We start from the raw sequence: 25,665 nt of genomic DNA on the forward strand, positions 1-25,665 counted from the left end.
GTTTATCTAGTGAGTTTTGTTACTGTGCCTGTCAAAAAGATATAAGTGTACTAGAAACATGTCTGTATGCACGAGGTCTACTTTCCAATGTGATCCAAGATTATTCTGGAGAAGCCTGAGTGCAAGGAAAAAACAAGCAGCTTAAGAGTTGTAAAATGGCCCTGTTTTATATGTTGTGTAAAAGTAGTTTTAGAGTATTGATGAAATCTAGACATTAATTCTAATCACATATGTAAACAAAAATATATTTCCACTATTTCAAATAAATGCATAGATCTTTTGCTAGAGTTTTGCTAGACAAATTCCAAACCCTTCAAAGTAGCCACCAGTTGTCTCTGGAATGCATACTAAAAATGGGTGCTATGACTCTGCCTGTTCAACTATTCCTTCACACATTTATTTAAAAACATGTTTAAATATTTTTGGGGATGCATTCCCATCTGGTGCAACAAGCGTCCGAGGAGGAAAAAAGAAATCATTTGTAAAAATAGTATGAAATATACCCAGTTGGTTATTTTAAGTACTATTTTTCCTTATGCCAAAACAATTTAAATGATTTAAAACAATATATGTAAAACAATGTAATTGACATAATGGTGGTTGAGAATGCTGACAGACATGACTCTATGCTAAAGCAAAGGTGGGGTTGCCAATCCCCAGTTGAGGGCAGGGGATCCCCTGGTTTGGAGGCCCTCCCCCTGCTTCATGGTTATCAGAAAGTGGGGTGGGGAAGGGAAATGTCTGCTGGGCATTCTATTATAGATTGATCCATGGGTATCTGGGGTTCTGGGGGGCTGTTTTTTGAGGTAGGCACCAAATTTTCAGCATAGCATCCAGTGCCTCTCCTCAAAACACTCCCCCAAGTTTCAAAAAAATTGGACCAGGACCCAAAAGAAGGTTCTCCTATCCTTCATTATTCCAAATGGAGGTAAGGCATTTAAAAGGTGAGCAGTTCCTTTAAATGTGATGGCCATAACTCCCTTTGGAGTTCAGTCATACTTGTCACACCCTTGCTCCTGACTCCACCTCCAAAGTCCCCAGATATTTCTTGAGTCAGACCTGGCAACCCTAACAAAGAACTTTGATTGACTTAGGCTGGGGGAAGGGTGCTGAATGTTTCCCATTCATAAAAAACCTGAAATAAACCTAAGTGTGTGTATGGAGTTTATTGCACATTAGTGAACAGTTTATACATATTGTAGGGTTTTCCAACCATCTCAAAATTGTGAGTAATTTTGGAATTTGAGAACACCCAGTGAATGGCACTAGAAAATGGCTGCCATTGAGTGAGCTGTGTCCAATAATAAAACATGAAGATTCCTGAAGTTCAGAGATTTCAAGCGAGGCATCCTACAATGGTGATGCCTTTTGGGCTCTTCTCAGGTACTCTTGCCCTAGGGAGGCACAGACAAGCCAGGATTGGCTTTTTGCTTTAAAAAAAGTGAAGGTCTAGGGAAGAAGTAAGTGGAAGACAGGAAACACACTGATGAGTACCACATTAGGGTTGACTTAAAGACATCATAAGTCTCAGAACTGCACCAGTAGGATTAAGTGATCAATATAAAATATGAAATGACAATGTATACAATCAGTCTGAGATTCATGTTAAAGAAATTAGAAAAGACTACAACGACTAAGTGACATGAGAAACCACTGGCGCAGTGTAAGGGAGGTCACAGGGGCACTCATCTTGGGCACAAAATTTCAAAACAAAAAATGAAAAGTAATAATAAAGGCGTGAGGCAGGGGGCTGCTTGCTGACAGCTTCTTTGATGTATGCGGGGCAGTGGGGGGTGCAACTCGCAGACTAGACCAAAAGGGGCTCTCACTGTCAGGCTGCAGCTGCTTCCAAGAGGGAGGGAGGGAGCTGGTGGAAAGTGCCTTGCCACCAGAACTGATTTGAGCTTGCCATGGGGGGGGGGGGGCTTTGAGAAGCAGGAAAGGAATGAAGGGAATGTTGGGCACCAAAATGGTCAGTCTTGGGGTGAACAAAAGAAAACTCCCTCCATGATAGCAGCTTCACATCCCTCCAGCGAGGGCTGCTCTCTGGACAGGGAACAAGCCACATGGTGGCAGTGGCAGAGGACAGAAAGGGTGGCAAGGAGAGCTGTCAGGGTCACTCCAGGTGCCCTGGGTTGGCCTGACTCCTCTTCACTACCTTCCTGGCTGGGCTTGGCGACTACCACCTGGACTTCTTCAGAGACTGCCAGAGAAAAAGTCCACTTGCAGCTGGCATTGAGCCTTCCTGAAGCTCCTTCCAGCCAGGGTTGGGGGTTTCTAAGAAGATTCCTTCTGAGAAAGGGCAGGGGGAGGACTCTTGGAAGCTCTTGAACTCAAATCCAGTGCTCTGGACACTAGGTCCTCAGAAACTAGGGTCATTATTAGAAGCTGAGAGACTGAGGATGGTGCACCATAGCTGGGGTCCCAGCTGTGTGTGTGTGGGGGGGGGGTGGGTTTCCATGGCCAGAGATGGCTTGCTATTGCATCCCTGTGCATCAGAACCTTGATAGGCTGGAAAACTCGGTTAAAACCAATAAAATGAATTTTAACAGGGATACAAGTAAAGTTTTGCATTTAGGTAGGAAAATTCCAATGCATAGTTAGAGGATGGGGGAGACTTGTCTTAGCAGTAGTATGTGCGAAAAGGATCTAGGGGTCTTAGTGGATCATATGCTGAACATGAGTCAACAGTGTGATGTGGTGGCTAAAAAGGAAAATGCAATGTTGGGCTGTATCAACACAAGTATAGTGTCCAGATCATGTGAAGTGATGGTATCGCTTTACTCTGCGCTGGTAAGACCTCACTTGGAGTATTGTGTTCAGTTTTGGGCACCACTTTTTAAGCAGATATAGGCAAGCTGGAACAGGTCCAGAGGAGGGTGATGAAGATGATGAGGGGTCTGGAGACCAAGTCCTGTGAAGAAAGGTTAAAGGAGCTGGGCATGTTTAGCCTGGAGAGGATGTGGCTGAGAGGTGATATGATCACTATCTTCAAGTACTTGAATGGCTGTCATCTAGAGGATGGTGTGGAATTGTTTTCTGTGGTCCCAGAAGGTAGGACCAGAACCAGTGGGTTGAAATTAAATCAAAAGAGTTTCCGGCTCAACATTAGGGAGAACTTCCTGACTGTTAGAGTGATTCCTCAGTGGAACAGGCTTCCTCGGGCGGTGGTGGACTTTCCTTCCGTAGAGGAAGGAAACAGAGGCTAGATGGCCATCTGACAGCAATGAAGATCCTGTGAATTTAGGCGGAGGTGTTTGTGAGTTTCCTGCATTGTGCAAGGGGTTGGAATAGATGACCCTGAAGGACCCTTCCAACTCTATGATTCTATACATATCTGGCAACTCCATAAGGCTTTTGCAGCCAGCTTCCTAGAGTTTTGACACTGCCAACTTGGCTGACTCTCTATTCCAACTATCTGCTTCCTTCTTTGCCTCTAGCCTGACTGCTACAATAAGAAGTCTCCGTTTTATGCTTTGTTCCTAGCTCTTCTCACTCTTTTCAGACTACTTGCTTGAAAGCTAGCCACAAAACTGGGAGTACATTAAGTACAATCCTCCTTGAGCTTCTGTCCTGTGCCAAGGTACTTTCTAGTACTGACCACTTTTTGTATTTTTTGACGTGCATGTGTGTGCACACCTGGAAGTCATGGTGACCTCTAGTGACTGACCCCTATTGGGGGCATGGAGAATGTTCAGCCGGGTGGTTGCATAAAGCCTGCCTTTGCCTCCCGGCTCTGGTGTTCCATCTAAGTACTTCCCTTATTTTATCCTGCTTATTTTCTGAGATCCGATGAGATCGGGTTTGCCTGGGCTATCCAGGTCAGGGCTAGTACTGATCACTTTCGATACAAATTAGTAGCAAAAGGGATATGCCTAGATTGATTGGTTTATAGCTAAAACTGCTTGGGTATGTTCAAGCAGCTTCCCCCCTGAATAGTACAAGAATTATTGTGCAAGGAAAGCAGTTATGATCAACAAATTAAACTGGGATGAAATTTCAGCAAAAAATGATATAATGTATAGACACAAGTTTTAAACACATGTAACTCTCCCATTTTATTTGACATTTGACACATGCTCCTCACTCTGACGTACAGTGCCTATGATCAGTTACTGAATATTTTTAGCATGGACAAGTAGGGTACTGATGCATTAAGTTAAAGGAAGGGATCAGTAGTAAAATGGCGGTGTATCTATTCATCCCAAGCCTTACATATTGGTATCTGGCAAATATACTCTGCTGTTGAGACAATGAAAACGTTACCAGTTTTTAAAACTGCCATATTTTTACTTACTAGAGTTTTATTTTTACATTGTTGGGAGCAGAAAATATCCCCTCCCCCTCATGCCTGCATACCTTCTGCTGACTGGAGATAGTTTTATGGAAGGTATTTTAAAAAGTATAATATTTATACAAAGCAAGAAACATACCTGTCCCACCTCATCCGCTGAACCCCCCCTGTCCCCCGTTTTTCGTCTTTATCCCCACAGATCTGAAACCCAATCAGCTTCCAACAACACCCATCATATTATTAGCATATAAAAACACTATCCAACACTTGCAATAATTCCTAATAAAAATATTTAAGGTCACATTTTTAAAGCTAGCAAACAGTTCAGTGAAATGAAATGAAAAAAATTGCCTTACTACTGTGGGGGGGAGCCTCTAAATTGTTTAGATTAGGGGGACCACTCTTGTGAAGAAATTATAAGTATGGGATATGGAAAAGTCTGCCCATCAGATCATGGGTTTGATTTGCAATATGCATTATGTAACCTAAAGTGGTGTCAGGTTGGACTAGGGTAGGGACCATGATGCTTGCTGGCTAAACCCTGGGTTCATTATTTCTCTTAGCCCAAACTTCCCAACAGGCTAGTTCTGATGCTGAAATAAAGAATCATGTACACCATCTCAAGCTCCTTGGAGGAAAGGCAGCACAAAAATATAGTGGACTGAGGTGCCGGGGTTGGCTCTTGATTGTTAAGGCACTCATTTTCTGACAAGCCTGTTTCTGCATTTATGTGTACAAATGATCAATTGAAGAATTAAGATTACATCTGTTAGCTCAGCATGTCTAACCCTGAGAGCTAGAGCATGGGAAATGGCTGGAAGGAAGACACAGCCATTAGCTGCCTATAAAAACCTTTAACCCCATACTGTTGCTTCCCTATCTACAACAGCATACACTCCCCAGACTAGTCCAATTTAATCAGATATCCGAAGACAAGCAGGATCAGCCCTGGTTAGTATTTGGATGGGAGACCACCAAGGAAGTTCAGGATCCTTACTAGGAGGCAGGCAGAACCCCATGGGGTTACTCAAGTCAACTGTGAGTTGATGGCAAAGCCCCTCCAAAAAATGAACAACCCCCCCCCCCTCCATGCTCTCAACTGGGTCCTTGGGAGAACTATGGAAGGGAAGATACTCATACCACCATGAGCATCGTTTCCTTTAACAAGGAATGTTTCACAACCATTCCAAATCCTATTAAATAAAATGGGATTTACTTCTGAGCAGACCAGTTTAGGATTACTCCCTGTGTCTGCTACCCAGATGCTTTTAAGCATTAGCAGTAAAGCTATCTAAGCCAAACATTCAAACATTTGACTTCTACTTAATCTGAAAATAGTTATAACTATTGAGATGTTTCAAACAACAGTATATACTGTTCTTACTATATTTAATGTAGAACTGAGATTGTAACATGGGAGAGATGAGCTTCTACGCATTACACCATTTCAAATACTTTTTTTTAAAAAAATGACATACTGTATTTTCCTTTCCATACTGTGAAGCATGGAATATGAATTAATACCTTTTTATATCATCACTTAACAACAGCCGTTTATATAATGAGCAAAGTTTATTGAAGCAATATAATTAGAAACTCCTAACTCTCCTACACAATCATTGTATTAGCCTCAAATATAATTTCAGAAATCATATATTTATATGGAAATTACTCATTTTTCTTCTGACTAATATGTCAGCTCTTCTTGCTCACTCACCCCCAAAACAATGCCCCAACATACATAGAGCCCATTCCCCCCCCACCAAAAAAAAAAGAAAATCGGTGAAAGTGATGTAAAAGGACATAATTAATAGAAATGGGAAAAGTCACGTTTATTTTTAGTGAAAAACAATCTGCTGTTTCTATGAATGTCCAGCTGTATTGAATAGCAGGATTTAACACTATTTCATAAAATACAGAGCAACAAATGTAATTATTATTCTTCAATAGAACTAAAAAAGTTAAAGAAAATAGGTGAATACTGAACTGTAATATACCAACATATGAACTTACTATGATTGTTGTTGTTTTATATTGTCTGACAACTTTTCTTAGTATTGTTCCAGTTTTAGTGTATATGCTGCTGAAGCAATCACACTTTTCTTAGTATAATAAAGTGACAACTGATTCTTATAGCATTATTTTTGGGGAAAAGAAAGAACATTTCCATACATTCTTTTGAACAAATCCTTTCCTTTCTTAGTTCCTCGAACAGCAAAGCTGCTGTTGTAAACATAAAAACTTTGGCTGTGGATTAAAAGGTGTGAAAAGGTTTGATAATTTAAAGCAGAAATTGGTTTTGTGTACAAACCCTCACCCCCCAGAACTCCAACTAATAATAATAAGCTTGTTTCTCTTGTGTTTGTTTCCCTTGGTCATTGCTTCTCCCTTTTGCTCCCAAAACTTTTATGAATAAATTTTACCATTCAAGCCAAGATCCCCCCCAGTTTTATTAGAGGAGCAATCCTACATAAGATGACTTGTATTGATCCCTTGTTGATGACTACTGCCTTTGATCCTAATTCTAGGAGTACTGATTTGATAGCTTTAACCATATAAATCTTTTAATTCAATTCAGATGTGCAATATGGCTACTTGGACAGCCCGTTATTGCTGGAGATACATATTTATTTTAAGCAACAGAAATAACAGAACTGCCAGTTATGTGGATTTTACTTGCTTCTTTCTTAGATTTTTATTTTCATCCCAGAGGCACGCTTTCTACGTTCTCCCGTCTGTCCTCATCAACTAGTTCTTTACTTCACAGCAGTGTATGAAAAATTAGCTCAACTGAACTTGTAGCATCTGCCACCTTAAGGCAATTTGAATACAATAATGTTGCAATGGAAAAACAGTTATCTTCTCTTCCTAGAAAAGGCTTGCTCTGTCCAATCATTCTGCCCTGCATAAAAGATGCTGAGCTGGTGTGAACTTGCATTTGATCTCTATTTCCTTGTTGATTTTTACAAAGCAGTCACTTACTGGTGGTTTCCATAGGAACAAGTGAGCTTATTTTTCATTCTTATGATTTTTCCTTCAACTAATAATATAGATACTGTAGAATAAAATTAGAGAGAAAAAATCTACATGTGCCATTCTTGGGTAATTTATCCACTGCAGAAGAAAGTAAAGCATAGTTTTCAATCAAACAGGGAGACATTTTCATCCTCACTGATCCTCCTCGATGATCTAATTTTATTTATTTATAAATGTATACAGACTGCCTCTGTCACAGACATTAAAAAATGAGTGATGGCTACTTACATCTTTGGTTTCTGCGCTTGTTCTTGTACATTGTCATTCTGAAGAAACCCTGCTATCCAAGAAACAATTCTCAATACCCAGACAAAAGAGACAAGATCGTGCTTCCGCTCTGCAGCGAGACAGTTGCTCACTGACAGAAGGTAACCAGCAGTCTCTCTCTGTGAAAGCGAGGGTAATACCATTCTCATCATATCCTGGGGAGATATGGCTAGCTCTGTTTCCTCAAAGGCAAAGCTGGGGGCAGAACAAACCTTCTCCAGTTCTTGCAACATTTCATCTCTTGTCTTGAAATACCTATTTAAAGGTTGCTGATTGAGGTATGTTGTTTTAAGGAGGTGAGTACGTGTTATTTTCCAGAGTGACCTCAACACTTTTTCCCCCTTGGAATGCAGAGAACTTAAGTAAACATTTGTGTAATTAAAAAAAATGACTTATTCATGGAGAAGCAGTAGTAAAAGATATTCAAAAGAAACTGAAATTGGCTCAACCAAGTTCTCCTCCTATTGCCGTCAATACCAGATGACATACTAAAGTAGGACTTCCTTTCATCTTTGCTGGATTGTTGATCATGCATAGTTCAATGTGAAAAAAATTAAATTAACAGGAAAGATTGCTCTTCTGTTTTCTGATTTTCCCATTTGGCTCCAAGGTTCAGACGTTCAAGTCGACTGAGAACATTTTTAATGCCATAGCTTGTTCCCAGTATTTCCTCATTAGCTGCGTGTCTTCTATTAAAAAGACAAATTGTGTCACCAACAATGTACTTTTCTTTCTACAGTAATAACTTAGGCTTAGTGCAAACATTGATAGTGCTGGTAATTTACATGTGCAGTTTGCTTGTATGAGGTTTTCTTTCCCAAATAATAGGGCTAAAGCAGGGTGGAAACGAGGGAAGCTATAAATTGTTCTGAGAATGTTAAATGTCTACAGACCTCCTGGGCCACACCATGTGGGAAGTTAAGAGGCCCACAAATATTTGAATGGTCCCTTCTTGTTTCACCCTGATTACAGCTAATATTTGTAAGATTTCTAGGTTCACAGATGGAGTCTCAGAATGAGGAATGGTTTGCATCAACTTTTAGATTAGATTAGATTAGATAATTTTATTTGTATCCCGCCCTCCCCGCCGAAGCAGGCTCAGGGCGGCTAACAACATCATACAAATTTCAATTATACAAAGAAAGCAAAAAACACAAAATTACATTTAAGCATTAAAATTCTGATTAGGTTTAAAAATTAGTTAATTAAGTTAATAAAAGTATGGTACTGTTTAAACAGTTAAGCATGGACACAGACTAGGAAAGCCCAGGGGGTGGCCTCAGACTGAACCGCTGAGCAAAGCCTGCACAAACTGAACCAGTTCAGGGCTTCCCTGGTGACATGCACACATCACTTCTGGGTGGCAACAGGTGCTGCCCCTGGTGCACCAGTATCATTTGGAAGTGATGCAAGAGCATTGGTCTCTGATGTGCACACAGGTGAGTATCATTGGGCGTGCCCTCATGTTACCTGGAAGTGATTGGAGCACATCAGGTAATGTACTTAATCACTTTTGGATGATGCAGATGCATTGGGGGTGGTACCCAACCCCCCGAACCAAACCGCCCTGAGCCTGCTTCGGCGGGGGAGGGCGGGACACAAATAAAATTTTACTTACTTACTTACTTACACACATAGGCAGCCTGAACACCCAAACCAAACCAAGCAGAAGCTTGGTGAATATTCAAGGAAGGCTCCTTCCCTGAACCTTGGTCCAGGGTTTGTGAACCAGCCAAAGTTCAGACCAAACTTTGACTTGCGTTTGGGTCTGTGCCCATCAAAAATGAACAGCAGTTTAAGACATCTTGTACAGTAGTCTGTAAAGTCTGTTCTAGAGCAAACGAAGATCATGTGATCATAGGAGAAGTCCACATTACTAATTCTTTAACATTGTAAAATATATTATAAGTTCTATTATTTCAGTGTCTAAAACTTTGCCTAATGCATGATTGCATGACATCTGTGCATGAAGTTGCGCTTCCACAGTGTAGTTTAGAATCCCCTTTGGGATTTTAAGCAAAAAAGTTTGCTTTGGATATAAACGGCAGAATCTCAAGATGAGCTACATGAGAACTCAGCAGCCCTAGCATGTTCACACTAACCTAAAAGAGCAGTGATCACATTACTCACGTCACTGGAGCCTCAGTCAAATTAGACAGACAATCTAGTAATTTGCAATTCACTACTGGCCCTCCCCAATGGCAATTTAGCCTGCTCACCCATGTTATATACCCATGTTACATGAACATCAAATTATTTGATACTTTTAACATTATTGTTATTAAGGATGACATAATTCAAATACAAGTAATATGAAACTTTTGTCTTCTCATTCACTTTCATTCAAGAGGATTATTCAATCCTAGATAAAAAAGCAAAGTCTACTTCAGATCATGGAACTCTGAAGCCAAACTCTACCATTAATTCAGTATTTCCACCGGTCTTGTATTTATGTTATTAAGGGTTTAGGAGCAAGTGATTAAAGGGAAACAAAAAAAAATTAAATATGCTTGAGATTGAATTTTGATTAAAGAGTTTTCTTGATGTTGTTATGGTAACAAAGAGATTAGCTTTTATCCTAAAGCTGGCAAATTAGTTTTTCCTTTACATTACAGTTCTAAAAGATAACATCAAAACTTAATTAACAGGACAATGGATATGCAATCCACTTTGAACAGTTGCCATGCACCCCCCAGCTAAAATGGGCCATGTTATTGCATGTACAGTTCTTAGCAGACTGTATCATGGAGCCCACAAGCTCTGTGCTTTGTATACAAGCTTAATTCCCCATCAGCTCTTCTCAGCCTTGAAAACATGGCAGCCTGAGATAATTGCCCAAGATAATGGAAATAGCAAATAAAAGTCTTATTCCCTATACTACATCTTTGTAGGAAGTCAAAGGGACTATGAACTATCACTCCTTCACACTTTACCACATCATAGATACTTTATTTGAGTCAAGAGGTGGTAAAAACTAGGCATTCCATGGCACACCTCTCATGGGTTCAGGGACTGATGAAGTTGTAGGGTTAAATTGCAAACCTGCTAGTGACTGAAGGCTGATTCATATGTTACAGTCTTAAAGAACAGGACTAGCTCTTAAAATGTGGCAATCTGAAGTAGTTATCTTTGGTTGCCAGTTTGGAAGAATTGCAACCACCTATCCTATCTGCCACTCTCACTGCCCCATTCCCCCAGACGCTGTGAAAAGCATAGTAGGCAAACCACACACACCTGTTCTAATAGTGTTTTTAAAGGAATTGGAGCAGTAAAGAGGTAAACAGAGTAATTGCCTCTAGTTCTAGGCAGAAACAGCAGTAGCAACAGTGGTAGGGAAAAGGCAGGGGTGGTGCCTCCAACAGCAAAACAACTTGAGATGGCACCATTAACAAGTGACTCACTGCAAGTTTAAGTTAATCCCTTTCTTCCACTTTGGAATCCTGAAAGAAAGAACAAGCCACGCCCAGCTGGCCTGCCTCCAGAACCTTCCCTTTGGTTGGGATTGCCAGGCCTGTGTTGGGAAATTCTTGTAGACTTTGGATGTGGATCTGGGAGAGGGCAGGGTTTAAGGAGGGTCCACAGGGTGGTACAGAGACCATTTTCAAAGCAGTCATTTTCTCCAGGGGAGCTGATCTCTGCCAGCTGGAGATCAGTTGTAAAAGTGGGAGATCCCCAGGTCCCATCTGGAAGCTGTCTGTGCCTCTGAGAAGAAGAGAACCCTGCTACTGCTATACACACTCCCTTGATAAAGACCAGCAGCTTCCCACTGGCTGGGGACTTTTCTTTCTTATTATTTCTGAAGTAGGTGATCTTCCCTAGCACTTTGGAGGAGGCAATAACTAAGGTAGACTTTCAATCCACCCAAATATGTAATTTTGTTTAAAGAGTAGTGTTTTCATCTTCAAAAAATCAGCCAGACATAAAGTTCCTAATGTTCTCCCTGTCTATATATTAATAGACTTTGTACCAGAAGATGAAAGTTGACCTATGATGTTTTAGGAAGATTGTTTCACTAAAATAATATCTATAAATTTATCTGTAATCTTCTAGGTCCTCAGGGGTTCTGGATATGCTTGATGCAGTCAGTGCCTCCAGCCTGTTTCGTAGATTCTTCACACTGTGTAATATAATTCCTGAAAGGCAATTTGTTCAGTTTTTGCCCAGTTACCATTTCCAAAATGACTGATTAATGTGTTTCACACCTTTTCCAACTGCTGGGCACAGAACAGTCAAACTTCTTCTTCATAGGAAAATTCTATTCCTTCTCTAGATATTAATATATTGTTTTAAATAGAATCCCTATTTTCCACTGAGATTAGTCAAATTTTCATTTTTAAATGCTAACCTTCAGCTCTTATTTCTGGACAATTAATTTTTGAGTCACTGGAGAGGGGGATGCAGGAAATGCCTGAATACCAAATAAGTAAGAGGACTGTTTTCCAGAGAGCTAAATGTGTCAGTGTGGCAGCATGCAGATAGCACTGCTGGGTGTGTCACTTTCCACTAAAATCAGGCTGACAGGACCTTTACAGCCAAAAAACCCTACGAAGTCATATTGGTTTCATAAATCAAACACTAGGGATTTCTTTGTTTGGAATGTGATTCCTGTGTTGACCCTATTTAGTCCAGATATGGTATTCTGATTAGCACTTGCATCAGAACCATAATTTGGCACAGTTCTTCTGTAGCTCTTAGACATAGGATGCACTGAATTAGTAAAGTGTTTCAACTGAAGAACTGTTCTCAGGAAGAATAATTACACAGTTTGTTGATCCCACAGATGTATTTTGTGAGTAAAGGTGCTTTCCTCTAGACGAAGGAACACTCTTCTATGTATTTTGAGTCAGGGGACATCTTCCATTGGAAAAAACATGTCTGCTAGTACAATTAATCTACCATATCCAACCCAACAATTTCCATCATCCAAGAACCATTGTTCAACACTGACTACTAGCAGAATAAAATTCAACATTCAGAGTCATACAGTTTGAGAAAACTCTTTGGAACAAGTATACCTCTGCAAAATGCTAGCAAGATAGGCAGACCTCCTTCAGAAGGCAGTTTTGTACTGTAGGTACCTCCAATGTAAATCTATGACTTCTAGTCAAGGAGGGCCATACTTGGAATAACAGAGCTGTCAGAAACTTATAAGAGGACCCAAATTGGCGTGCAGGTTGATTTTTAAATAGTCTGTCTAGTTAATGTGTAATGGAAATAAAATAATTTAGGCAGGGCTTTTTTTGTAGAAAAAGTCCAGTAAAACTAATTTGCATATTAGGCTATACCCCCTGATGGCACCATTGTTTCACACAGGGATTTTTTGTAGAAAAAGCCCAGCAGGAACTCATTTACATATTAGACTACACCCCCTGACACCAAGCCAGCCGGAACTGCATTCCTGTACAAAAAAAGCCCTGAATTTAGGGCATAAATTTCATACTCAAAACTTTGTGGATGTAAAACTTCAAGTTGTCTTACATTGCTAGTAGACAAAAGTGATTTATATTAAAAAAGAGAGAGATGAGTTATCATACCTCAGTCCTTGAATATACAATATTTATAGGTGATCATTGCTTTTACTAATGTTTCAGACGCAAGATGTTATAAAAGCAGATTTTATTTAAGAAATTCAGTACAAGCTGAACATTAAAAATACTGCATTATAAATTCTGAAATTCTGAGCCACTTTGGTGGGAAGGGCGGGATATAAGCCTAAATATAAATAAATAAATAAATAAATAAATAAATAAATATTTAACCTTACACACAGCAGGCAGTTATATAGCTGTAGATATGATTAAACTCCAATTAGTCCCATTGAGTTCAACTGATTTTCTCACAAGTAAGTGCTAACAGGACTTAATTTGATATACACTTATGACCAAACTACACATTGGGTGCAATCACGTGAGAGATTTGGCCCGACCTAACCATGCCTCCCCTCTGGATTTAATGTGCATGATCACATGTGCACATCTGCTCCCTGAGTCCCATCTGTACTTACATCATTTTAGGATGGGCTGGGACCAGATTAAATAGCTACTGAGAACTTCCCAGTAGCAAATCTCTAAAACGCATGCAGGGTGCATTTCCCAGCTATCTGAATGGCCAGGGTGTGCGATGTGACTACCCTAAACACGCAGGAGCAGTCTGAATGCTCCTCTTGCATGTGTGTGGCCCATACCTCTCCTATCAGCAGGGTGGGGGCTGTGTGATTGCTGTGGTATGCATCAAAGAGAACTGGCTTTTTCAAAGCCAGGATACTGCTGTGCAAAATTCCCAGTGTGATCCCACATCAAGAAATCAGCTGTAAGTTCCCCAGATCTTAGATTCAGCAGGCGTTCACAGGAGCACAGCTCCTGAACCTTTCTGACACCTCCCCCTCCTCCCCACCTACCTTGTCCATTGAATAGTAGGTGCAGCTGCATAACAATCCCTGGATTAGGAGAGCAGCCAGCCAGCCGGAGTTTTGCCATGCCCCCAGCAGCTCTCATTAACCCTTGGAGAAGCTTGCACCACCCGTTCTCCACTTCTTATGTGATTTTGGGCAGCGGGTGGCTTGCTGGTCTTTTGACTGGGGGGGTGGGGGGTGGGGTAGGAGAATGAGGCCTGGTAGTGTTGGCTGGATTTCTAGACAACCCAAGCAAGCCTCGCTTCCCCAGGGCTCTCCTTTCTTGCGTCAGGTTGCTTTTGGCTAATGTGTGTGTGGCATATGCTAATGAGTTATGCTAATGAGTCCCACCACCTATTTTTCTACAAAACAACCCCTGAAGTTCCCAATGGCAGGAACATATTTCTCAAACAGGAGGTGCACTGATTCTGATTGGGATGATAGTGGACAGGGAGAAGGTCCTCCTGCCTCCCCTATTCCATTTTCCTGACCCCAAATGGTCCTGGGTGGTGATATTTGCCTCACTGTCAGATGCGCTGAAGGGCTCCATATGCAACTGCCAGTTGGGGAAATAGTTAGGGTTGCCAGGTCCCCCCAAGTCACAGGCAGATGATGGGGGGTAGAGTTCCCAGATCCAAGTTAGGAAACTCCTGGAAATTTCAGAATAGAGTCTGGGGAGGACAGGGACTTTAGTTGGGTACAAAGTACAGAGTCCACCCTCCAAAGCATCAATTTTCTTCAGTGGAACTGACCTCTCTAGTGTGAAGAAGAACTGGGGTATCTCTGAGTCCCACTTGGTAATTCTGGGGTATCCCTGAGTCCAACTTGGAGGCTGGCATCACTAAAAATAGTATGCCTCAGGGGAAATGTTTGGGGAAAACAGTGCAAATTTGGAAGGCTAGAATCCCCGTTCTCCTAGGATTGCCAATTCTAGCTTGGAAAAATTTCTGGAGATTTGGGGGTGGTGTTTAGGGATGGGAGCTCAGAAGGTATATAATGCCATAGAGCCCACCCTCTCAAGCTGCCGTTTTCACCAGGGAAACTGATCTCTGTAAGTCAGTTGTAATTCTAGTAGAACTCAAGGCCCCATCAGGAGGCTGGTGACTAGGGATGGGTACAGACCAAAATCTGTGATGGTCTGAGGAGCAGGGTGGTGGACCCTTTGCCTAGTCTGTGTGATCACGCTTTTCAACAGACTGCCCACAGACTATGATTTTTTCCAGGTGGTCCATATGGTCTGTGAGTGCAGTCCATGGACCAGATAACCTGACACTGAGGCATTGTCAGGCAACCAGATGGGAAGTGGAGGGGACATTTGACAGACTCTTTCCCCTTTTGTACATTGGATCTTTCTCCTCCTTCCCCAATGCCAATCTGCACACAACTTGGAAGTATCCCGGAGAGGTCTGCTGCAACTTTCATGACTCTGTTTTTTTTTTTGGGGGGGGGTATTTGACAGACTCCTCCCTTTTGCACATTGGACACTAGGGTCTCCCCCCTCCCAAGTCAATCTGCACTCAACTTGGAGAGCGGGCAGAGGAGAGTCAGCTGGAGGCTTGCTGCAAGTTTAGTGTCTCTAGCTCATTGTGGGGGGAAGGCTTTCCGGCGCATTCCAAAGTCATGGACCTACAGACCCTGGCCTGGTCCATTCAATGGCCAAAATCTGTGAAAGCTTGTGGTCTATGAAACCCATGAACTACAGATCCTCAGGTTTTTTGGTCCATGCCCACCTCTACTGGTGACCCATTCTTGCCATGTGTTGTGGCCCCCGCATGCTTGAGAACTGAATTGTCACAGAGGTTTTGTAGCTGGCATCTGACTGTAAATCCCTATGGCAGTCATGTCTCAAATGTAACATGTTCAGTTCTTAACTGAGAAGAACCCCCACTGAATGTAACAGGACTTAATTTGAAATAAACACACATATAATTAATATGTATGTAGACACAAATCCTACTGTGTTCCAGAGAATTCCCTGCTAGCATTGTAGCTTTAATCTACATTATGAATTGTCTTCTCTTTTATTTATTGATTGGTAACAGCAAATGCTCTGCAAGTAGTACTTCAGTGGTAAAAATCTTAAGATTTCAAATAAGCAAATGGTGCCTGTTTTGAAATACATGCCATGGGTCATATGCAACCTTTTTCAGAAAGATTTGACTCAAAAGATTATGCATGCATATCATTACTATTATCTTCCTTCCTTTCCCCATCACATTTAGTTGCAATTATCCACACTGATGAGCTCTTTCACCATGCTGAATTGAGCTGCAAATGATATCATTTGTTCATAGACCAAGGCCACTGCAAAACGCCATCTCAAATCCACAGAGCGTATTGCTGAGAGGAAGCTTAGAAATACCTGAATATAGCTAATTATGTAAATACATATCTGTATATGGCTATTCTGAAAAACAACTAAATATTGTTGCATGCAAGTGAAGCTTGGATCCTAGCTAGGCACAGTCAATCATGGAAATAATATTTGGGTTTCTGTTTTCATTATCAAGATGCTTAGATTTCATACTGGAGTGAAACAGGAAACAATACTAAGGAAGATGAAAGATCATTATGGCCATACATACATGGAGGTTGTATATAGGTTCACTCAATATAAGGGATCACCATGGTGTCTAAGAGGGGCAGCACATGGATTTTCAGATTTGGTACATGTGAAGCAAGAACCCAGGGAAAAAAAATCAGGGTTTTGTATACAGCATACAGTGACTGTATATGCATGTAAGTTCTGTGATCCCTTTTCAATAAAATGGCAACCACCCATATCAGAAAAATTACACATTCCTGATACACATGCATGGCAGGCTCCTGGTATGTGTGATCATTGTGTCTGAAAGGAACTGAAATCTGCCATATGAATGCATAGGGATTCTGAATAACCAGAAATTTCCACTTGCTTCTTGTGGACTAGGACTGGTTATTGTCATCTGAGTTTGTTTTTTTAAAAAGTTTTGCAACATGATGTTACAGCTTTTTCGTTTTATTGCTTTCTTGAGATTCTCTGCCCCCTCCACATTCACAGTATTTGCTGTAACACGTATTAATATAATACATATTCATGTATTGTAATAGCAACGTAATGACCATTTAATGCAAAGGGTCTCATTAGTCATTCTGAATCTGACAGTTTCTACAAAATAAGGACAGGTGATTCAATGATGTGTGATTTTAGTTGAACTCTCACAAGTAAAATACATGTTTGTGTACAAATCACAGACTAACATGCCCAGCCATCCTTCAAAAGCAATTATTCCTTGCCTTTCTCTTTTGCCATCTACCAAGGTACATGAAGAGCAGAAATACAAATATGTTTTCCCTGCAGAAAGAGGATGATCTGATCTGCTTCAATATTTAAATTCAAACTGCAAGGAGAAATGCTGCAAGAAAATTTAAAGTCCTCTTCACTCCTTGTCTAGTGCCATTTTCTGTAACCACATGTTCATAGAAGGGATGCAGGAGGAAAGGTATCACCACCAACTCACATTCTTATCATTAAATTACTTGTTCTGTCAATCTCTAGTTTTAAATCTGTTTTTATCTGTTGCCCGTGCACCTACATAGCTGCTAGTGGCTGCTGCAGAAGGAGTCTTTAATAGTGCAATTCTTAAAACCCCAAAATTGGATAGAACTATATCATAGATTACAGGCAGGGGACAAGCACTCTATGAGATTTAATTTTCCATAAAAGATTGATTTTTCTGAAAATAGGTACATATCTCAGTTTTAATTAAGTTTTTTTTTTAAATAGAAACCAGTGCAGTATAATCTTTAGAGTCTCAGACAATGGATAGGGAAAAACTGAATTCAAACCCTCATTCAGCCATCAAGCAACTTGAGAGACATGGGCTAGGCAGTTTCTCCCTCCATCTCAAAAGAGGGCAAAATTCTGTACTCTACCCAAAGAGCTTTGGAGGAAGGGTTGATAAACATGCAATAGATAGAAGAATTTAAGATGTCTTCCTACAATCACATGTTAGGGTTTATATCAAGGTCCCTTTTGCTTGAGCAGAAACGCACTTTCACTCACACAAGAAGGCAGAATGAGTTCCATTAACCTCCCCTTCTCACACTGTGGCTTCTTTCATTCCTGAGTGTTCCCTGTTGGTTTGGGGAGGGTACTAAATAGCAGCAACAGGTGGAAGGAGGCAGGAAAGATTCATTTTCTGAGTGCAGCTATATGTTTTTGATTTATTTATTCTAAGTGTTTACAACCCAACTTTTCTCCCCACAGGGATTCAAAATGACTCACAATAGAAAAATATTATATAAATAAAAACAGTAAATAACAAACAATCAACAATGACTTCTTGGGCTGGTCCTCATCTTATTGGCTGGCTCATTTTAAGATCAGGCTGCAAACCATGGGCTGGCAGCCATTTGGCTGTAATCTTTTGGATCATACCTCTGGCCTCAAGTAAGCTTTACTGAGTGCCTGAAATAGGAGGGAAAAAGCCATTCCAAAGATGTCTCTCAGCCCTGAAAAAGACCTCAGTTCCTTCCCATCCTCTATTTGCATACCATTTGCCAATAAGCTACCAGTGACAGTATAAAGAAGTTGCAGAAGTCAAACAACTCAAAGGAGAAAAAAAAAAATGCTGGAATCAGAAGTAAATTGGAGAGGAACAGATTTCAGAGCTTATGTAGATGGAACCAGAATCACACCTTGTCAGAATGGATACCATGGAAGCTTTTATAAAAGCAACCCAAAGGCATTTTTGAAGGGTTGGAAGACATTTTAGGTAGATCCAGGTGGGCAGCCATGTTGGTCTGAAGCAATACAACAGTAGAACAACGTTAGAGTCCAGTGGCACCTTTAAGACCAACGAAGTTTTATTCAGAATGTAAACTCTTCTTATTCATGCACACTTTGTCAGACAATGAAATGGGGCACACTTAACTCAAAACAGTTCTATGCATCATCAATGATTCACAACCTCTATTGGATAGTGACAGATTCGAAAGTACTGGGGGACAAACTTTTTATTGCACACAGACAACCCCCCCAATCTCAAAAAACTCATCCACAACAATACAACGACCTATTTTGCACTCACCCTACACTGCTCTCACATTCGTCTTCTCAGTGCGGAGTCCTTCCGATTTCCCACTATCTGCCCCGGGGTTTCAGCAAAGATCACCGTTTAAGTGCAGCAAACAGAAAATGCTAAAACCCAGTTTCGGTTTGCTACGCTTAAATGGTGATCTTTGCTGTAGCCCCAGGGCAGATAGCAGGAAATCGGAAGGATGCCACACTGAGAAGATAAATGTAGGGTGACTGCGAAATCAGTCAACATCTAATTTGACCATGGACACTGGTACCAGACCTTGCAATAAACCCAAATACCAACTTTGCTGCCACACACAACACAATCACTGGACCTAACAGCATTAACTACACCATCTCAGGCTCATTCACTTGTTCATCTTCCAACATTATCTATGCCATTAAATGTCAACAATGCCCTTCAGTTCTCTACATAGGACAAACAGGACAAACCCTACACAAAGGATAAATGGATACAAATCTGACATCAGGAATTACAAAACTGAGAATCCTGTAGGAGAACACTTCAACCTTCCAGGACATTCAGTGGGTGACTTCAAAGTAGCTGTTTTACTGCAAAAGAACTTCAAGAACAGAATGGAGAGGGAAACTGCTGAATTACGTTATTATGAAACTTGGAACAAACGTCTCCCTGGGACTGAACAGGGATATTAGCTTCCTATCTTATTACATATACTAAACCATTTTCACTAAGTAGAGCTATACATCCACTGTATTCTAATGTATTTCTCTTTTAGAATAGTGTATCAGAAGAAGAAGATATTGGATTTATATCCCGCCCTCCACTCCGAAGAGTCTCAGAGCGGCTCACAATCTCCTTTACCTTCCTCCCCCACAACAGACACCCTGTGAGGTGGGTGGGGCTGAAGAGGGCTCTCACAGCAGCTGCCCTTTCAAGGACAACTTCTGCCAGAGCTATGGCTGACCCAAGGCCATGCTAGCAGGTGCAAGTGGAGGAGTGGGGAATCAAACCCGGTTCTCCCAGATAAGAGTCCGCACACTTAACCACTACACCAAACTGGCTCTCCAGTTTGTCTTTTTTGTACTGACAAAAGAATAATGTCTTTTTTTGTACTGACAAACTTAAATAAAGGATATTGGTTATCTTATTACATATGCTAAAACCCTCTTCCACTATATTTTAATGTTTTGTTTTTGTATTGGCAAATTGGAATGATGTTTGTAGCAAATGCTGCATGTTAAAAAGTAAATTAGGTGAAAAGGAATACCTCTGAGAAAAACATGTTCTCAGTTTTACCCAGGCTTGAGGAGCAATAGGGTAATTAACATTCTTTGCCTTTATTGCCTTGTGACACTCTCACTATCATTCTCCAATTCTGACATGTTTACTGCCTTTATTGTTTTCAAATGCAAATGCTATCCAGACCAAACATTATTCTTTCAATTTGTTAATCTCTGTTCTGTCATTGGATTCTTTGTACTACTTTGCGTGCTTAACCACTACCCACCAGCTATAATGTAGCACTGCTCACTGCACCCCATTTCATTGTCTGATGAAGTGTGCATGCACACAAAAGCTTACATTCCGGATAAAACTGTTTTGGTTTTAAAGGTGCTACTGGACTCCAACTTTGTTCTATTGGGAGACATGTGCTTTGGGGAGAAAAACCTTCAGGAATGCCATAAACTTACTTCAAAATTATGGTAACAGAACTAAGAAACATCTGAATTTGGCATTCACCTACTGACATTCCCTGAAGAGGACATTATGCACACCTACATACACAAACCTTGAAACCACCCTCCACTTGGCAACCAAAGCGTGAAGGCCAATCAAAATGTATAATTTCCAAGAGCTTGATTTTGACACTTAGAATTAATGACCAATTCTGCAGTTGGGCTCTAATTAGAGAAGTGAGCAATTCAGTTTGACATGAGTGATGAGAAAATTCTATCTACTTCTCAAGCACTTCTAAAGGCTTCAATAGGTTTCAACACTGACTGAATGTGTGAAAATGTCTTGATTTTTCACTTGTTCACTTGTTCATCAAGAGTTTGTTTCCTGCAAATATTTCTATGTTGAGAACTTGACCTTATCCTCAGTTCCACTGTTGAAAGCTAATTCTTTAGGCAATAGCAGCTAAGATGTGGAAACATGTCATCCGGCCTGTTTTGGGATATGACCAATGCCATCCCTAATGCCCCTTCTGTAGCATTCTGTGCAGATACAGCTACCAAAGATGAACAGTAAGAAGGAAATAAAGGGCATTTCCCTGGGAGTATGAGGAAGCAACACTCCATTCCTTCATGTCGCTTGTGTTAAAAATTACAGCTTGGGTTAATTTGCATTCTGTCTCTGGTTAGCGTCTACCCTAAAATGTCCTTCTCAGGTTGGATGAAATAAATATGATTAACCAGATAATGGCCCATTTAGAACACAGGAACACCTGATTCATATGTTGGTGGAAAATCCAAATTACTGGCCATTACTCTTTCAAGCTCTTTCACAGAACTTGATTCCATGCCCCTCCGATAATGACTGAAAGGAAGAAATTATGCATGCAGCACAAAGAAAACTAGCATGTCAAAGGGAAGGCTAAAAAGAGCACTTCTTAGATTTTATCTTTCCACATGTATGAAATTTTTGTCATACAGAATATTTTAAACATGTAATCCTCCACCTTAGAGTTGTCATATGTCTGTTGGGTACAGGAGATTTCCTACCTCCAGTCGCTGTTGCTTGCCAGCACTCCAGCAACCTTTGGGAGAAAAGAATTTAAAAATTGCCATCCAGGACAGTATGATTTTAATTCCAGGAAAACTCCAGACGTGATGCAAGTCCTCTCTAGGGATTGCCAGAAATGGCTAGTCCTAGAAAGATGTGATGTCACTTCCAGGGATTCCCTGGTGATGACATAATGTTTCTCTAGGAATCCCTGGAAATGACATCATGCTTTCCCTGATGCCCCCTTCCTCCCCCTGTACTCCTTCAGGTTGCCAAGCATGGTCTGGCAATCCTACTCCATCTGTGTTCTGAAAGTCAGTTGTGTTGTCATGCAGTTTCCTCTCATGCAAGGTTTGTCCCTAACAGATGTGTATTGTATTCTTATCACATGATATCTGATCTGGACTGAGTGCAAAGATGAAGTTATTTATTATTTCAATGGTATATAATCCCTTTAGGAAGTTCAAAAATGCATGTATCTTGCAAGAGTCAGGATCAGAGGCATATTAGAAAGGAGTCATAAACATGCCTCCTGAGCAATGTTCCCTCTGAGTTAGTGTGAGCTAGCTCACAGTTTTTTGGCCTCCAACTCACACATTTTTGTCTTAGCTCGGGAAAAATGGCCTCAAAGAAAACTAATTTATGCATAGTTCACAACTTTAATGCCAGTGGCTCAAGTCTTTAATGCTCACAAAGTAGAATTTTTACTCATAAGACTCTGCAGCTCAGAGGGAACATTGCTCCTGAGGACTCAAAATAAAATATTAACTGTTATTGAGGGCTACTTCATACAATCTGAGTGATCACTGACTGGCAGTTGCTCTGCCCCCAGGCTTCTGCTTGGGCTGGCTCAAGCAGGCCCTACACTAGGCTTTCCTGCGCCCAAGGCTGAATCGCACTCCACTGCCTCCACCCCAAGAATCATATGCGCATGCGCCCTGATGACATAAATGATGACATGCCCCCTCCACTTCACTGAGGCTTCCTGAAGCTTGGGAGGCCTCAATGAAGTCCAGAAGGCCAAGGGGGAACTCAGAGCCCAGCTCTGGCCATGCCTTCTGCTGTCTTGACTTCGTCCAGGCTTCCTAAGCCTCGGAAAGCCTGGGTGAAGTCAGGACGGGATGGCAGCAGGTGCTCGCAGTCACGCGTGCCCCCCCTTGCCCAGGCTTCCTGAGCCTCAGGTAGGCTGAGTGAAGTCAAGAGGGGATGGCACCAGGTGCTTGTGGCCATGCCCCCTCTTCGCCCAGGCTTCCTGAGCCTAAGGAAGTCTGGGCAAAGTCAGAATGGGACAGCAGCAGGCGCTTGTGGCCACGCCCCCCCTTCGCACAGGCTTCCTGAGCCTCAGGAAGCCTGGGTGAAGTCAGGACAAGTGCAGGCGTGCAGAGAAGGGGTGCCTTGTGGCACCCCTAAGCCAGGTGGCTCCAGGTGGCATTTGGATACCATTTCATGAAAAATACCTGAGGCCTCTGCCACGCGCTGGCCCTGGGCTCAAGCAATCGATTCCCCACCAGCTGCTAATGGATCTCCAACAAAACAAAACAGATCCGGTCACTGTGAGGGGAACAGGAGGTAGTTGTGGATCAAAAGGTGCCCGCACAGCAACTGTTGGGGAATCAATCACTTGAGCTGGCTCAAGTAGAAGCTTGGGGGTGGACCAACTGTTGATGAGGAATCAGTCCTAGATTGTGCTTGGTGTGAGGTGTTTGTTTTTATGCACTTCAGTGATGAATGCAGTCATAAGGACTCTTTCCTGGGAGTAAGCCCCATTTAACAGTTCACTGACTTCCAAATTGCCCTGTTTAGGATTGCTCCCTGTGTCACCTTGCACCTGTAAGAACATCTGAAGCTGCTTTCTACTAAGTCAGACTACTGGTTTCAGAATCGTTTTCTAGGGGTCTGCAGTTAGATATTGCCAACCTTAGAAGTTGGCCAGTTTACCTGTCATTGAATCTGGTAATCTATATCCAAGGCAGTCAAGAGCTTTCTCAGAATGACTCCTGGATCTGTTAACTTCAGCTAGTGGGTTACCTGTTTTCTGCCTTTTTGCAGTATAATTAGGAACTTTGAATTAATGTCACATTTCATATTGCTTAGTTTTGAATTGGTAGTTCACTTTCCTCCACAAGTCAATCAATGAAGCAGACAAGCATCTCACTAGACAGACATTCTAAAAGGACTGCTTTTGCTTGCATTATTAAATGCAGTAAAACAAACAAACACACCACTACAGACATTTTTGCGATCTTTTTACTATTCAGAGAGTATTGCTGGGGCATTTTACTCAAGGGGCTGTAAAACTGGACTCCATTGTCCAATTCACTTGAAACTTGGGGAGTCTTTAGAAGATGACTGGATTAGGTTGCCTAATATTTGGATACCATTTCATGAAAAATACCCACTCAGGAAAAGCTGCCATTCCTGCACATGGAAAACAAAATTTGATCCAATCTTAATGAAAATGCAAATAGAACCTGATGAGTCCTTACAATGGCAACAACATTTCTGAGAATTCTTAAAACTGGTATACCTCCCCTTTCTTAAATTACCACACAGAATTAAAATGATAATTTCTCCAGTGCAGAGTCCTATTGTCTACTCCAGTAGCAGATCCACAAGGTCTCATGCAGAGATCTTTTACACCACTTATTACCTGATCCTTTTAACTGGAGATGTTGGGGGACCCAAAGTGGCTTATATCATTCTCCCCTATTCCATTTTATCCTCACTATGTCCCAACAAGCTAGGTTAGGCAGAGAGAGTGTGAAAGGCCCAAGTTTACAAAGTGATCTTCCACAGCAGAAGTGGGTATTCAAACCTGAGTCTCCCAGATACTAGTCTGACATTCTTAACCACTGTACCACACTGGCTCTCAGGACTAAACTTGGGACCTTCAAAATGCAAAGCCGATGCCAGGAATGGCTATTCCTAGAAAGATATAATGTCGTTTCCAGGGACTGCTTGTCGATGTCATAATGTCTCTCTAGGAATCACTGGAAATGACACTCAGTTTTCTTGTGTATCTCACATCTCACTTGATAGTTTGGTGTAGTGGTTTAGAATGGTGGAACCGAGTTTGACATACCATTCCTCTACTTGAAGCCAGCTAGGTGACCTTGGGCCAGTCACAGCTCTCACAGGGAATCTGTTGTGGAGAGAAGGGAAGGTGATTGTAAGTCACTCTGAGACTCCTTCAGATAGTGAAGGGTGGTGTATAAAACCAACTCTTCTTCTTCTACTACTATGTCTTATATCCTACTCTCCATGCAGAATTGATAAGGTAGGATTATTGACAACATATACCTCAATCTGTACGTCAAGTATAAATTTTCTGGGGCAGGATTTTTTTTTCACACAAGGAATCTCTCAGATGTTGGTAGAAAAATGTTTTTTTTAATATCTACCTAAGTAAAATAAAAATCTGATTTGATAGTAGTATTGAAATGGCTGAAATTTGTTTCCTTGGAATAACTATTTTCTTTAGTCCATAGCAGAAATTACTGCTTCATAGTTTATATAAAATCAACATATGCTGAGTTCATTCAAAGTTTAATGTGCAATATATCTTTAATCCACTATCTTTAAATGATTTTCTGTTTTACCCATGAAATAATGATGTTACATTTTTCATCCTGAAGAAAACATGAATGCAGAATTTGCCAAGGAAAAAATCATAAGGAAACTGTAATCAACATTTATTGACTAGAGTTTTGCCACTTTAATAATTGCTATGCTGAATGCAAAACAGTTTGGGATGTAAAGTTGAGGGATTCTTTTTTCGCATGCCTATAGCAAATGATGGCTATCAAGCATCAGAGACCCGATTATATACTTCAAGAGTCTTTCATTCCACATAAGAAGTATTTGCATTTTAATTTCTCACTACTTGAAAATCCTCAGCCAGTGCTCAT

The 25,665-nt window shown here is 41.1% G+C and overlaps 1 protein-coding gene across 12 annotated transcripts in view; it reads right to left on the reverse strand.

The window, feature by feature from the left end:
• The window catches only part of RALYL (RALY RNA binding protein like), a 488,219-nt gene that overhangs the window by 99,632 nt on the left and 362,922 nt on the right, over positions 1-25,665 (reverse strand). For 2 of the 12 annotated variants that reach the window (XM_060243569.1, XM_060243567.1), the window contains exon 1: positions 7,559-7,721. The exons of the other annotated variants lie outside the window; for them this stretch is intronic. In XM_060243569.1, the coding sequence (XP_060099552.1) occupies positions 7,559-7,595 (37 nt within the window). In that variant the 5' untranslated portion in view covers positions 7,596-7,721. Of the gene's footprint in view, positions 1-7,558; positions 7,722-25,665 lie in introns of those variants that run through there. 12 annotated transcript variants of the gene reach the window in all.

This window comes from Heteronotia binoei, chromosome 7 (assembly GCF_032191835.1).
Source record: "Heteronotia binoei isolate CCM8104 ecotype False Entrance Well chromosome 7, APGP_CSIRO_Hbin_v1, whole genome shotgun sequence".
Lineage (NCBI taxonomy): Eukaryota > Metazoa > Chordata > Lepidosauria > Squamata > Gekkonidae > Heteronotia > Heteronotia binoei.